General features: G+C 41.9%; 1 protein-coding gene across 3 annotated transcripts in view; it reads left to right on the plus strand.

Moving 5' to 3' along the window:
• Positions 1 to 1,901: 1,901 nt before the first annotated feature.
• SLC26A7 (solute carrier family 26 member 7) overlaps positions 1,902 to 14,711 on the plus strand; it is a 32,633-nt gene continuing 19,823 nt past the window's right edge. For 2 of the 3 annotated variants that reach the window (XM_072151517.1, XM_072151518.1), the window contains exons 1-6: positions 1,902 to 2,177; positions 6,512 to 6,622; positions 8,480 to 8,649; positions 12,549 to 12,713; positions 12,872 to 13,024; positions 13,941 to 14,023. In XM_072151517.1, the coding sequence (XP_072007618.1) occupies positions 1,976 to 2,177; positions 6,512 to 6,622; positions 8,480 to 8,649; positions 12,549 to 12,713; positions 12,872 to 13,024; positions 13,941 to 14,023 (884 nt within the window). In that variant the 5' untranslated portion in view covers positions 1,902 to 1,975. Of the gene's footprint in view, positions 2,178 to 5,844; positions 6,056 to 6,511; positions 6,623 to 8,479; positions 8,650 to 12,548; positions 12,714 to 12,871; positions 13,025 to 13,940; positions 14,024 to 14,711 lie in introns of those variants that run through there. The other variant, XM_072151520.1, reaches the window with a different exon arrangement.

The raw sequence follows: 14,711 nt of genomic DNA on the forward strand, positions 1-14,711 counted from the left end.
GTGATCCCTGTTTCGGACTGTCCGACGAGGATGAAGTCCGGCGAGATTCACTAAGATTGTGCACCCGAGATCCTGCATGTGTCACTTCCCCGCTCAGGTCCGCCGGAGTTCACCTTCTTCCCGGTGTATGTTAGTGCATGTCTTGCGACACAATTTGAATTTTAAATCCCACGCGTTGTCAAAATCAGTCGGGTTGTCCGGCGGCCACGCCCCCCGATTTGTGCCACATGAAAGACGGCGTGATTGCGCCAAAATACGATTGCGTGCGCCAAAAAACCCTGTTAAATGGGGGCAAATCGGAAATAGTTGGAAAACCCGACAGAAATGTGGTGTGCCGACCCTTAGTAAATGTGCCCGTTATGTTTTGAAGGTGCTCTGGTCAGATGAGGCTAAAATATTTGGTCTAAATGCATGTTATGTGTGGAGGAAAGCCAACTTTACATCACCCAGGGGTGAACCTGAACTCTATTTTCTGAGCGGAGATATAGAAAAGCGCCCCACTCCACCGCTTGCAGTATAACTATTTTACAGCAAATACATAAATACTAAAATTAACCCATTAAAAAAAGGACATTAAAAACAAACGCAAATACGGACAGTGTGGGAAAACTGGAGGGGTACACTATTACATGTATATACAACGCTGGTGTTGGCCCAACACTATCCAGGCCAATGTAACATTATATATGACAGGTACTGCTATTGCGACATGCCCAATTCAGAAAAGTAATATTGTGCAATGTATTAACACACATTCAAACATATGTCACAAACTGCTTTGTCAGGGTGTGAAAAGTGCGTTGGGGTGTCGGACACTGTGTACTGGTAGGGCTGTCATGGCGTCTGGTGGGTACTGGTTAATACATATGTTTGTGACATATGTTTGAATGTGTGTTAATACATTGTACAATATTAATATTAAATTATAATAAAGATTCTGATTTATTTATCGATTGAGGCATATTTGTGCTCTTCTATGGAAGCTTGATAGGGGTTATTTTGATGTTTCTGGGGCCTTCCTACTCTTTTGAGCGGAGATATTTGATTAGTGATTTATTCCTGCAGTTAAAGATTTTTCGGTTGTCAGTATAACTATTTTGTCAGAACCTCTAATGCCGCCCCCCATTTCGCTGCTGTTGGTGCTGCCTGAGGCTCAACTCACCTCATGGCTGGTGCACCCCTGACACACCTTGAACACACCATTTCTCTGAAGCAGGTGGTGGCAGCATCATGTGGTGGAGATCCTTGCTTCAGGAGGGATTGGGAAGCTGGTCAGGGTGGACGGGAAGATGGATAGAGCTAAATACAGGACAATCTTGGAGAAAGACCTGGAGAATAGGTTCACCTTCTAGCAGGACAAAACCCTCAGCCTACATCCACATCTATATTAGGATGGTCTATATCAAAGCATATTCATTGGTTGTAATGACCCAGTCAAAATCTAGCCCTAAGCTAAAGGTGGTCCCACAGAGTGTTGACCCGGGGGCTGAATACATTTGCATGCCATACTTTTCAGTTTCTTTACATTCCAGAATACTACATACTCTATCACATAAAATATCAGTAAAATGCATTGAAATTTGTAGCTAAACTTTTTAAAATAAGGAAAAGTTGAAAGGATATAAATATTTTTTCAACCTCCTATGTAGGAATGATAATATTCTGCTGCTACATCAACAAATCTATAACCCCATTACACACGAAATCCGTCTTTACATATATCTAATCATCAGTAATATAATATCCACCTAAGTACAAGGTATGTAAAGTCAGTCTTCTCCCTGGGCTCTGTTACAGATATTACATAACATGGAGAATACTTGGACATGGGCGGGAAGCCATGCAAATCACAATGTGTCAGCCAGTACGTCAGCCGTTCCAGCTGTCAGGTGCTGAGAGTGTCGGAGCACTAGAGAGCAGGATCACTGCTCAGTGCAGCTGCATTCATGTGCATCTACAAGAATTACGGAAAGAGATGACAAGCAAGAAGCCACGCAGGGAAGGCTACCTGTGCTTACTATGTGAGCGACTATCTACCATCAGCATGGCACAAGTCAGGCGCTGGTGGCTGAGAAGAATCCCTATACTGGACTGGGCTCCCAACTATAAACTGCGGGAATACTTTATTCCAGACTTTATCGGAGGGTTGATGCTGACCGTCCAGCAGGTGGCACAAGGTAATACTAATGACTCAACTGAGTATTCTGTGCTTTATTCCTATTGGCAGGGACGGTTTTAGACAAATTGGGGCCCTGGGCAAAACTAAAAGTGGGGCCCCAAAATAAAACTATTTTATGAGCAGTCCCAGTCAGTAAGAGGCTCCAATAGCCCTGCACAATAATAACACTTAGTAGTCACACACAGTAGTAGGTAAGTATCTGTATTATGGGACTGTAGGAGGATTATATAGGAGATAGACAGGTGATAGGGAGATTGATGATAAAGATGAAATATGATAGATCCATAGATAGATGATAGATATGAAAGGTAATTTAGATAGATGGTAGATCTATAGATGCAGAAATATAAAGTAGATTATATATAGATAGCGAGATAGATGATAGAAGATAGATATGAGAGATAGATACAGTAGAAGAGAGATAGAAGATTGATTGATAGATAAGTGGTTAGATATACAGATCTATAGAAAGGAAATAGATACATCATAGGAGATGGATAACTAGACGAATAGATGATAGATACATAGACAGGAGATAGATAAAAAGCATCTTCACCCGGGTATTAAAGGAGCAATACATCCTCTGCCCACAAAAGTCCACATGCAGGGGGCCCTTTTAGGCCATGGGCCCCTGGGCAAATACCTACGGTAGTTTATGCCCCCTAACACCGGTCCTGCCTATTGTAATGATCAGGCAATACAGCATAGTGTGCACACAGATGTGTATAGATATATCAGACAGTAGTCGAGTGCAGGTTTTCCTTCTAAAAGATATCTATCACTGTAAAAGATACACTAATAAGCTAAGATGACTATGTTTTAAACTAAGGCTCCATAACTCATTATCCACTACAGCATTGGATGTGAATCTACTATCCAATTATAGACAATCATCTTGACATTGAACTTTCAACTATTAAATGGGTACAAATTTACTTCATCTGCCATCTATATAAATTTCTTCAATTGGAAGAAATTTTGTTAGACACTTTTTCCCTTCAATGCTTTTAGATCCATATGTATCCATCAGAGACTTTCATCTTAATCACCAAATCAACCATTTGTCATTTTTGTACTCAAGCCTCAAGTTGAGGTTTCTTCACACTTGTTTGAGTCTCCATTCCAGACCTCTGTGATGTGCACAGTGCTCGCATGGACTTTTGTCATCTCATTATTACAAAATATACGAGCCACCACTACTGCCATGTATACCGAGTCAGAACTGATGGACCTTGAGACAAGTGTGATTATTGGATGTTGCTGGTCTCTGGTCTTTGGAAAAGATGAACCAAGATCATTTCTTATTGTTCCGAATGGCTCTCACTTAGCATTTGCTAATAAGCTGAATTCAACTTTATGAATGAGATAATCAAGATAATTGTCTATAAATGACAGTAGCCTCACATTCGGTTGTGGATTTGCATGTCAGAAATCATTGTAATTAACCCCTTATCACCGACACTAGTTTTCAGCTCAATGACCAGACTCGATTTTTCAAATCTGACATGTCTCACGATAATTGGTTATAACTTCGGAACGCTTTAACATATCCCGGTGATTTTGAGAATGTTTTCTCGTGACACATTGTACTTCATGTTAGTTATAAAATTTAAGTGATAAGTTTTGCGTTTCGTTCTGAAAAAAAGTGAAAATTTGGCAAAAGTTTGTAAAAATTCTTCATTTTCCAAGTTTGAAATGTTCTGGTTTCCAGACAAGATGTAAAACTACCCAAAAAGTTTGATAATTAACATTTACAGAATATCTGCTTTATGTTGGGATGATAATTTATGCTTCCGGTCATTTTTCTAGGATGTTATGAGGCGCAGAACTTTAGGTGCGATTTTTCTTATTTTCATGAAAATTGCCAAAACTCACATTTTGAGGGACAACTCAGCTTTCAAGTGACTTTGAGAGGCCTAAATAATAGTAAAACCCCATAAATTACCTCACTATAGAAACTTCACCCCTCAACGTATGCAAAACAACTTCTATTAAGTCTATTAACCATTTAAGTGTTTCACATGGGTTAAAAAATATGGACCTGCGATTTAGAAACTATTGAATTTTTTTGGAAAATACATTCATTTAGGCCAAAACTGAAAATTTCAGAATAAATTAAATGATGAAACGCACTGCAACGCTTGATGCCCAATTCCTCCCGAGTGTACTGATACCCCATATGTGGTGGTAAACTTCTGTACAGGCGCACGGCCGAGTATAGAATGAATGGAGGCGCCATTCACAGCAGATTTGTATTGTCACATTGTACGACCTATAAATTTTTATTTTTTTTGGTAATACAAACATATGAGGGCTTATTATGTACGGGATGAGATACAATGTATAGATAATTTATTTTGGGAGTCTAAAGCTTATTCTTGAGATTTTATTAACTATTTCAAGGGGGACACAAACAAAATCATCAATTTTTATTTTGGATTGTTAGCATTTTTTTCCCCCGCTCACCGTAATGTAAAAATAATATTTTATCTTTATTCTCTGGTTCACTACGATTGCGGTGATACCTCATTTATATAGTTTTTCTTATTTTTGCTTAATTTTCCTGAGCAAAACCAATATTGGAGAAAATCGCATTGTTTTTACTATTGACAACTTTTCAGGGCCATAACTTCTGTATTTTTCTGTTGTCAGATCTGGTTGAGGGCTTATTTTTTGCGAAAACAGTTGTTCTTTTCAGTCGTATCATATTAGGGAACGTAACTTTTTTTGATCACTTTTTAGAACATTTTTTGTGATGGTGTTTGATGAAAAATTGTATATTATGGGAAGTTTTCCGAGTTTTTTTTTTACGTAGTTCACCGAGCGGGTTCAATATTGATTTAGATTTATTGTACAGATTAATACGGACGCGGTGATACCAAATATGTATGTTTTTGTGTTTTATTTACTCTATATGCATTTTATGTGTTACTGGGGAGATTATGGGACTTTTATTTTATTTATTTATTTAATTATATTATAAAAAGTTTTAATTTTTTTTTTTTAACTTTTTTACATTTTCCACATTTTGGCTTGAATAAGCGATCATCCGATCACTTATTCAAGCCTTTACACTGCAATACACTTGTATTGCAGTGTATAGTGTAAGTAACTGAGCATGCTGCGCATGCTCAGTTACTTACAGCCGGGTCCTGCCAGGAAGGCAGGACCCGGCGAGAAGAGGAGCCGACAGCCTCGGGTCACTCGTCGGGACCCGGGGCAGCGGCAGGAGGGATCGGATCCCCCGGTAAGCACACCGGGGGGGTCCGATCCACGGGGGACACACTTGCACGCCGCGGTCATGCTTGACCGCGGCGTCTAAGGGGTTAAACACCCGGGATCGGAGTTTTTCCGATCCCGGGTGTTAGTGCCGGGTCTGGGCTGTGATATCACAGCCCGACACCGGCACTAAACTGACCCGATGTCCCGAAATCTTCTTCTGACGCGGCGCCGTAGAAAGGCGTCGCGTCAGAAGAAGTACCCTTAATGACCGCCGTAGAATCCCGATAGGGCGGTCATTAAGGGGTTAAGATAACTATGGTTACAGGCCAACTTTCTCCTTGCTAGCGGCCATCTTAGGTTCTGGCCGCATGATGGCGTAGATTTATCATCAAATTTCTGAGGTAAAACTGTTTTAGTTCCCTATGGCAACCAACCTCTACTCCATAATAAGCAGGTCTAGTACTTTGCAAAGTTGTCTATGCTAGCTAGGCAAAAAGTAGCCAAAACAGGCTTCTCCTGCTTACCACATGCCTGCATTAACCCTGGCTGTAAGTCTCAGATTACTGCCATCAATCGTTTTATGGCCTACACATTGGAGTTGCCATAGATAGAACCTTGACATGTGAACTCCTGAGGATCATCTTGAAAATGTTGGTAGGTTTTGATGTTTCCCTTCTGTAGAGCATTCAAAAATGATCAAAGTTTTCCCATTCTTTTGTGACAGCATTTATTATATATTGTTTCTTATTTCTGTGTATATAAAAACACAGATAAAGTTTTAAGGCTGGTTATACCTGTCTTCCCAGCTCCTCATTCCTAGACACAGTGCATAACATGTCACCAACACCTTCTATGCTTGACCCTGGACTTAATGACACATATCACATATCTATTCCAAGACATAAAAGCTACTAAATTAAAATTCATACAATCCATGGCCACCACTAGAGGGCACTCACTACATTCAAATGTATACAGCTTCTATAGACCACTATTCTATCAGTTCCAAGCCACCTTAAGCTAGGGATTTAGTCCTCTGTGTAATTTCATCCATTGCCTTTGTCTAGAGATAGTAATAATGGTATTCAGGATGCATGTCATTTCTTGCAGGACTTGCCTTTGCAGTGATGTCATCAGTTCATCCAGTGTTTGGGTTGTACGGCTCTTTCTTTGCCCCCTTAATATATGCGTTATTTGGAATGAGTCGTCATGTAATAACAGGTGAGGAAAAGACAAACAACCAAACATATTTTACTCATTTTGTCACTACCGAACACTGCTCTAAATGTCGGAAGGATGACAGGTCAACTACAAACTAATGTAGTCTACAGAGTTTGTTAAGTGTAACTAAATGTTTTACAAAGTTACAGTCAAAATTAAAGATGATAATAAAAAATTTTGTAGTATACTTTTTAAAGAAATCTGTTCCTGTGTCATTCTTTTTCTTCTTTAATTAAAGGACATCTACCACCAGGATAAATGGTTGTAAACCAAGAACACTGGCATACTGGTGTGTGCCCCCTCTGGTAGGATCTGCTCTTCTTTTAGCTTCTTATGTCCTGTTTTTTTGGTTATAAAGCTTTTAAAATTATGCAAATGAGACCCTCAGGCTCATTTGCATAATTCTAAAGCCTTTTTGTCTTAAAAACAATGGCATAGGAAGATTACGGAAGAGTGGATCCTGCCAGAGGGGGCACACACCAGTATGTAAGTGTTCTTGGTTTACAATCCTTCATCCTGGTGATAGATGTCCTTTAAGCGGTGTGTAAATCAGCTTCCTGCCCTGACAGCTGAGAGATAAAGGAACCTGATAAAGTATCCAATGACTTCACTCTTTACAGTCAGTCCCTGGATAGTCTAATCTCCTCAGAGATATGGATCATCAAGGGAAATATTATATGTGTGTGGAAAGAGTTAATCTTAGCCTGCTCTCCTTGGGGGAGATTTATCTCAAGTGTTCTAGATGCCCATGGCAACCAATCAGAATTCAGCTTTCATTTTTCCACAATTGTTTATAAAATCAAAGCTGAGCTCTGATTGGTTTCTATGGGCAACTCGAACAGTTTTACCTCAGACTCTTATGATAAATCTCCCTCCTTATCTCTATGCTGTGTACTGGACTTCAGATACTTTGCTCTCTACAGGAGAAAGAATGAGCAGAAAAAGACACAGAGAAGCTGCCCAATGAAGTTCATTCCAAAGTTTTCTATTATCCCCCGCTCTATTTCATAAAAAAAATGGCTTTAAAGTTTTAGAGATGCTGTAATTGTACAGTATTTCATTATATACATTAGTCAAAATTAAGGCGTGCCCTCTGAAAGGGGTTGTCCGGCAATTAGAAAAAATAGCAATGTGGACCGGGGTGGGGGCTGCATAAAAAAATAAACTTTTACTTACCTGGTCTGGTCTTATGGTGTTTTGTGTCCCTATATGCAGCGCCCCTGTTTTCTCACAGGGGCACAGAAGCTCTGTTCAGATGCCCTTCCGACCCCAGTCCTAGCGCTGCCTTAGGCACTGGGATTTTGTAACGGGTGGGCGTACCAGGCCACACGGAAGCAGTCTGAGCGGAGCTTCCGTGCCCATGTAAACAAACAGGGATGCGGCACAGAGGGACCACAGCACAGGACACCGCGAAGGACCTAGAAGGTAAGAACATGTTTATTTTTATGCAGCCCCTCCCCAGCCACCTCACAATTTTCTCAGACAACCCCTTTATTAAGGTGAACTTTTAGATACATTGCTCACTGCAGGACAAAGAAGTAGAAACAAGGCTTAACATAATGAAGTATATTACAAGGTTTACTATTATTACGTGATATAATCATTTCTGAAATGACTTAGTCACATATGTTTACAAGATATGGGGACAGTATTATACATACCATGATACCAATGGCGGATCCCCATTAGGTTGTTATGGGCGTCTGCCAAGACCCAACGTTCCTGGCGGCCCCTTTAATGTGCCCTTACAAGGTACCATAGTTCCCTTAACACAAAACTACAAAAAAAATCTGCTTTTGTCCTATAATAATAAAGCACATTTATGGGTCTGTGCATGTTCTGTGTTCTGTATTGCAGGAACCTTCGCTATCACATCGCTCATATCTTGTGCAGCCGTTGAGCGTCTTGTTACACTGAACAGCAACAATGCCACCAATACCTCGCTGGATGATCTGGGTTTCTCTGACTTTGAAATGCAAAGAATCGGAGTAGCTGCCGCTGTGACGTTCCTCGGAGGGGTCATTCAAGTACAATCTTATATTTGTTCAGAAATTATTTGTGTTGGTTACACTGTACTTATAGTGATAGTGTAGTATTTGTGGATTAAGAAGAATTCATTTTCCTTATGGAGATTTACTTTTCTGCTAATGGATCTGGATAAGGAATTTCCCACCCTGGAAAGCTTATTTGCATATTCCTTACCTAGTGCAGTATTGTAGTGTTATAGTCCTTAATGGCAGAGATATTTTTTTTGCCACTGTGCTGTTCATAAAATATGGCTCCTGTTACTTATTTGGGAATTATGTGCTACTGTCCACTGAAGAAGGGGGAGTGGTAACCTTTTACTTTGGTGGTGTGGAAATAAAACATTACTAGCTAGTACTTCACATACAAACTTTAAGGGGGCCATAAATTGTGAATGGCTGGAGGGATGGTTAAAAAAACTAACACAAAATTCATTGTTGTCACGGGTGGTCCTGCGACCCATGTCTCGGATCGCGGGCGCACCCGTGCCCCTCCGTGTGCCTCCGTTCGGCGGCACTACAATTTACCTGTAACGGGTCATCCCGCAACCCATGTCTTGGGTCGCGGGCTCACCTGTGCCCCTCCGTGTGCCCCCAGTCGTGGCACTACAACATACCCGTCCTCGCTCCTGCTTCCGGGTCCTTAGCCGTGCACGTGCGTCCCCGTGTCCTAGGGCGTGCACGTGCCGGCTTCACAAGATTTAAAGGGCCAGCGCGGTGGCCTTACCCAAAATTCTTTTTAATCCTGCCTCTCCCCACACACCCTGCCGGATCTTTGTGCTTTATGCCTTTGAGAAAGCTATTATCTGTGACCTGTGTATTGACCTCCCGTTGTGACTCTGGACCTGTTCCCGACTTCGCTCCTCTGCTGCCAGCCCTGACCTCCTCCTCCGTCTCTGACCCCGAACCTTTGCCGCCTATCTTGACCTCCAGCCTGACCCCCACGAGATTGTCTGCCGATTTTGTACCTCGACCTTGGCTGCACCTGTGGACAAGTCTAGCCCGCTTTGCGGTGGGCTCTGGTGAAGACCGGTTGCCACTTAGATTCCCGTCCCAGGTGTCGGCTTGTGTCATCGTCTGCGGTGGTCCAGGGGGTTCACTACCCAGAAGCCTGACAATTGTCAGGTCATATCTAAAAATGATTGAAATCTTCCTTTAATTGAATTTTATTTTTTCATTATTGTAAATCTTTCTATACATTATACGTTTATTATGAACTGTTTCTAGAGTTGTTGTGTCTCTATAAGCTGAATACAGAGTACAAAAACATGCATATGACCATGTCCAGAAACAGGCTGGAAACTTAGGAATGTATGAGACCCATTTTACCCGAGTGGGAGGGGCAAGCACCACAAAATGGTAACATCGGCAAGAATAGGACCTGCTATATTTTTTGCATCGCAGTCGCCTGTCTGGGTCCCAGTGTGGTGACCATAGAAAATAGACCACTTTGTGGCCGTGAACGAGCCGCAATTTGTGTGACTAGGCACTATTTTTTGAAACAAATTGTACATTTTTATATCCATGAACTGTGACTATCAGAATAACAAGAGTTAAAACCTGGCTAGACGGGAGGTGATACAGAGAGCGATTAGATAGCAGAAAGGAGAGAACACAGCAGGAAGGTCACTCAGTTATACGTGTGACTGCTAGAACAAATATACATTTGTGTTCAGATACATAAATATATCAAGTTTCTTGTCTGTTACCAAAAGGGAACTACTCTGTTACCTAGTGCTAGTGATGGGTGTTCTCAGGTTTTTTCCCATCATCGGTATATAGTAATACATCCATTTCTGAAGGCTCTTTAACTAGTTCCCCTACCCTATTCTACATTTATAATTATACTATACTTCTTTTTATCTTTAAAGGAAATCTACCACCAAAATCCACCATGATAAACCAGGGACAGTTACTCATACACTCACCGGCCACTTTATTAGGTACACCATGCTAGTAACGGGTTGGACCCCCTTTTGCCTTCAGAACTGCCTCAATTCTTCGTGGCATAGATTCAACAAGGTGCTGGAAGCATTCCTCAGAGATTTTGGTCCATATTGACATGATGGCATCACACAGTTGCCGCAGTTTTGTCGGCTGCACATCCATGATGCGAATCTCCCGTTCCACCACATCCCAAAGATGCTCTATTGGATTGAGATCTGGTGACTGTGGAGGCCATTTGAGTACAGTGACCTCATTGTCATGTTCAAGAAACCAGTCTGAGACGATTCCAGCTTTATGACATGGCGCATTATCCTGCTGAAAGTAGCCATCAGATGTTGTGTACATTGTGGTCATAAAGGGATGGACATGGTCAGCAACAATACTCAGGTAGGCTGTGGCGTTGCAACGATGCTCAATTGGTACCAAGGGGCCCAAAGAGTGCCAAGAAAATATTCCCCACACCATGACACCACCACCACCAGCCTGAACCGTTGATACAAGGCAGGATGAATCCATGCTTTCATGTTGTTGACGCCAAATTCTGACCCTACCATCCAAATGTCGCAGCAGAAATCGAGACTCATCAGACCAGGCAAAGTTTTTCCAATCTTCTACTGTCCAATTTCGATCAGCTTGTGCAAATTGTAGCCTCAGTTTCCTGTTCTTAGCTGAAAGGAGTGGCACCCGGTGTGGTCTTCTGCTGCTGTAGCCCATCTGCCTCAAAGTTCGACGTTTTGTGCATTCAGAGATGCTCTTCTGCCTACCTTGGTTGTAACGGGTGGTGATTTGAGTCTCTGTTGCCTTTCTATCAGCTCGAACCAGTCTGCCCATTCTCATCTGACATCTGGCATCAACAAGGCATTTCCACCCACAGAACTGCCGCTCACTGGATGTTTTTTCTTTTTCAGACCATTCCCTGTAAACCCTAGAGATGGTTGTGCGTGAAAATCCCAGTAGATCAGCAGTTTCTGAAATACTCAGACCAGCCCTTCTGGCACCAACAACCATGCCACGTTCAAAGGCCTCAAATCACCTTTCTTCCCCATACTGATGCTCGGTTTGAACTGCAGGAGATTGTCTTGACCATGTCTACATGCCTAAATGCACTGAGTTGCCGCCATGTGATTGGCTGATTAGAAATTAAGTGTTAACGAGCAGTTGGACAGGTGTACCTAATAAAGTGGCCGGTGAGTGTAGATCCAGGCACCGTAACTGTGGTAATCTTCTTATATTTGTTATCCGTGGCCTCCTTCCTTCTAATATCAACTTCTACAATCATGCTATTGAGCCTGAAGGGCTCTGTGGGGTGTTACCATAGCCTAACATGCTGTAGATTCACCGGCTGTTACTCTGTGCAGGAGCACTTTGTAAAATTACAGCAGGCAGGCAGAGGGAAGGGGATAGTACCCAGGGGTTGGGGGATGTATAGCAGCCTGTGAGGATAAAGCACGGAAGGGCAAGGGTAGCACTTCAGGATTTAAAAGTTGATTTTAGAAGAAAGGATAACAAATATGAGAAAATTCACAATATCTGGATCTATGAATAACAGGAGAACAAATTATGGAGCAGCACAGTGAGTAAAGGGATCAAGGTCCAAAACTGGGCGCAGACTTCAACCGACCCAACTCAAGGGAATGTATAGACAATCTCCAAAAAACATGCAGGGAAGGAGCAGAAGTTGTGAAGGTTTATTCTCCAAAGAGTAGGATGTAACGTCTCTTATTAATTGAAAATAGCTCAAATGAGCAGCTGAAACGTTGCATCTTCCCCTTGAGTAGGTGTCCCTGGTTTATCATACTTGATTTTGATGGTCGATTTTCTTTAAATACACTTATCCCCAATTATAGAACCCCCCCCCCCCCACCATGAGTGGGGAAAATAGGTGCCAAATGTTTAGCTCGAGAACCCCCTCCCCAACAAATTGACGTCAATGGACAATGTTGTTTCTCTCACAGGTATCCATGTTTGTGTTAAATTTGGGCTGTACAACCGTCCTATTATCAGAGCCGGTAGTCAGTGCAATGACAACGGGCGCAGCCACCCATGTGGTGACATCACAAGTAAAGTATGTGCTAGGAATGAAGATGCCTTACATCTCCGGACCTTTAGGAATGTTTTATGTAAGTATCATACAGTATAAGTTTTATAGGTGTTACTGTTGTTCCCCTAGCAGAATAATAGGAATGAGAGGGGATTCTATGTATTTTTTGCTGTGTATATCATCTCATTTCACTTTCTTTTCCAGTAATAAATTGGATCCTTTCTTTTCTTTTTATAGATTTATGCTTATGTTTTTAAAAACCTCAATCTAGTCCACATAGGAGCCCTAATTTTATCCATTCTCTCCCTCATCGTCCTGATCCTGACTAAAGAGCTAAACGAAAAGTTCAAAAGTAAAATCGGATTTATTATCCCCATTGACCTTGCACTGGTGAGTCTGTACAGAGATGGTGTTTTCCGGAATAATAACAGCTCCTGTCATTGTACTGTGTTTTCTGAGTGTCTCTCGGGTTTTAGAGGCTTAGAAGTTATATCTATGGTAGACCTGGTAATGGAGGTTTCGATAACCTTAACGATGTAAAGAGTTTCTTGGAGTCCTCCAACATAGAGAGGGGAAAGAGCCAAAAGTGTTTGTCTCCTGGAGACATCCCTTGTCTCCTTGCTCTGGAGATAGACGGGGTCCCACTATGGTAGGGGTAAACAACATTTATTGGTCTGAGGGCTGCATAGTCACAACGCTCAACTTCAAGGGGCTTCACTAGTAACCAGAATTCTAGATGTAGCAAAAACACAGTACAGCACAAATACCACCCCAATAACCAAAAACAGCATTTGTACAATGACTAATTCATACCCCAGAGCAGACCTTAAATACCGTGCTCAAACCAGAGGATCCCCTGGAGCAGATCTATTATACTGAAGGCCCCAACGCAGATCAATAGTACTAGAGATCCCCAGAGCCCACCATAACACTGGAGACCCCTGGAGTAGACACATCATAGTGGGAACCCTCAGAGTAGGTTTAGAATACTGGTCTCCAGATTTGGTGTATAATACTGGTATATTAGTGGAGACCCCCCTGAGCAGACATACAATACTGGAGACCCCAGAGCAGACTTATATAACTTGGAGACCCCCCCAGAACAGACCTATAATACTGAAGACCTCCTGAAGCAGACCTACTGTATAATACACGAGGCCTACAGAGCAGACCATAAAAATGGAGACCCCCAGAGCAGATGTATAATAGTGGAGACATACCGAGCAGACTTATAACACGGGAGACCCCCCAGAGCAGACATATAATACTGGAGATTATTATACGGTAACTTCTGTTTCTCCCACAGATTATTTCAACCTCTCTTGCTTGTTACTTTGCCGATTTGCCTGAAACTCATGGAATGGATGTTGTTGGACGTCTTCCAACAGGGTAATTATTCAATTTTCATCAGTTACCAAAAGGAAAATATTCTTAAAAAAACAAGTAACTCTTCATAAAGGGGTTTTTAGACCAATCCGATTTTTTTCAGTTGTGCCAGGGGCAGGACTCAGTTATTAGCCAGTCACCCCATAGTCCACATTCTGGGATGGGTGTTACAGCCATGCCCTATACCTGAAGCTCATTCCCAATGAACTGTATGGGAGCCACAGGAGCAGTATCAGCCAATGCCACTACACAGCCACCTGTATTAAGTCCTTGTGTTATGCCAGGCAGATATAGCTATAGAGTGTGAATCCATCACCAGTCAGATCTGATGGCCTCTCCTGAGCATGGCACAGGCCTTACCCCATTTAGCACCAATGATAAGGAGAATACACTAGGGCCCTGATGAATGACAGGGACTGAAATTATTTAATAGGAACCTGCTATGAAGATTTAGGTCCATCTTGACCCTTCTCCATCCCTGTTAATCATTACTGGTAATTTGTATATAAAAGTATATCTTATGATGAGTGAGGCCCATTAAAATTGCATTCAAATTTTCAAAAAGTTTTCTGGGTCCTGCTGGCACAGATCACCGGTATTTAACTGTTTAAATGCTGCTGACAAAGTCGCTAGCGGGGTTCAGTTACCCAGGGCTAGGCATACACCTGGCTGTCATTTTAGAGAGGATTGT

The sequence above is a fragment of the Engystomops pustulosus genome, chromosome 5 (genome assembly GCF_040894005.1).
Source record: "Engystomops pustulosus chromosome 5, aEngPut4.maternal, whole genome shotgun sequence".
Classification (NCBI taxonomy): Eukaryota; Metazoa; Chordata; class Amphibia; order Anura; family Leptodactylidae; genus Engystomops; species Engystomops pustulosus.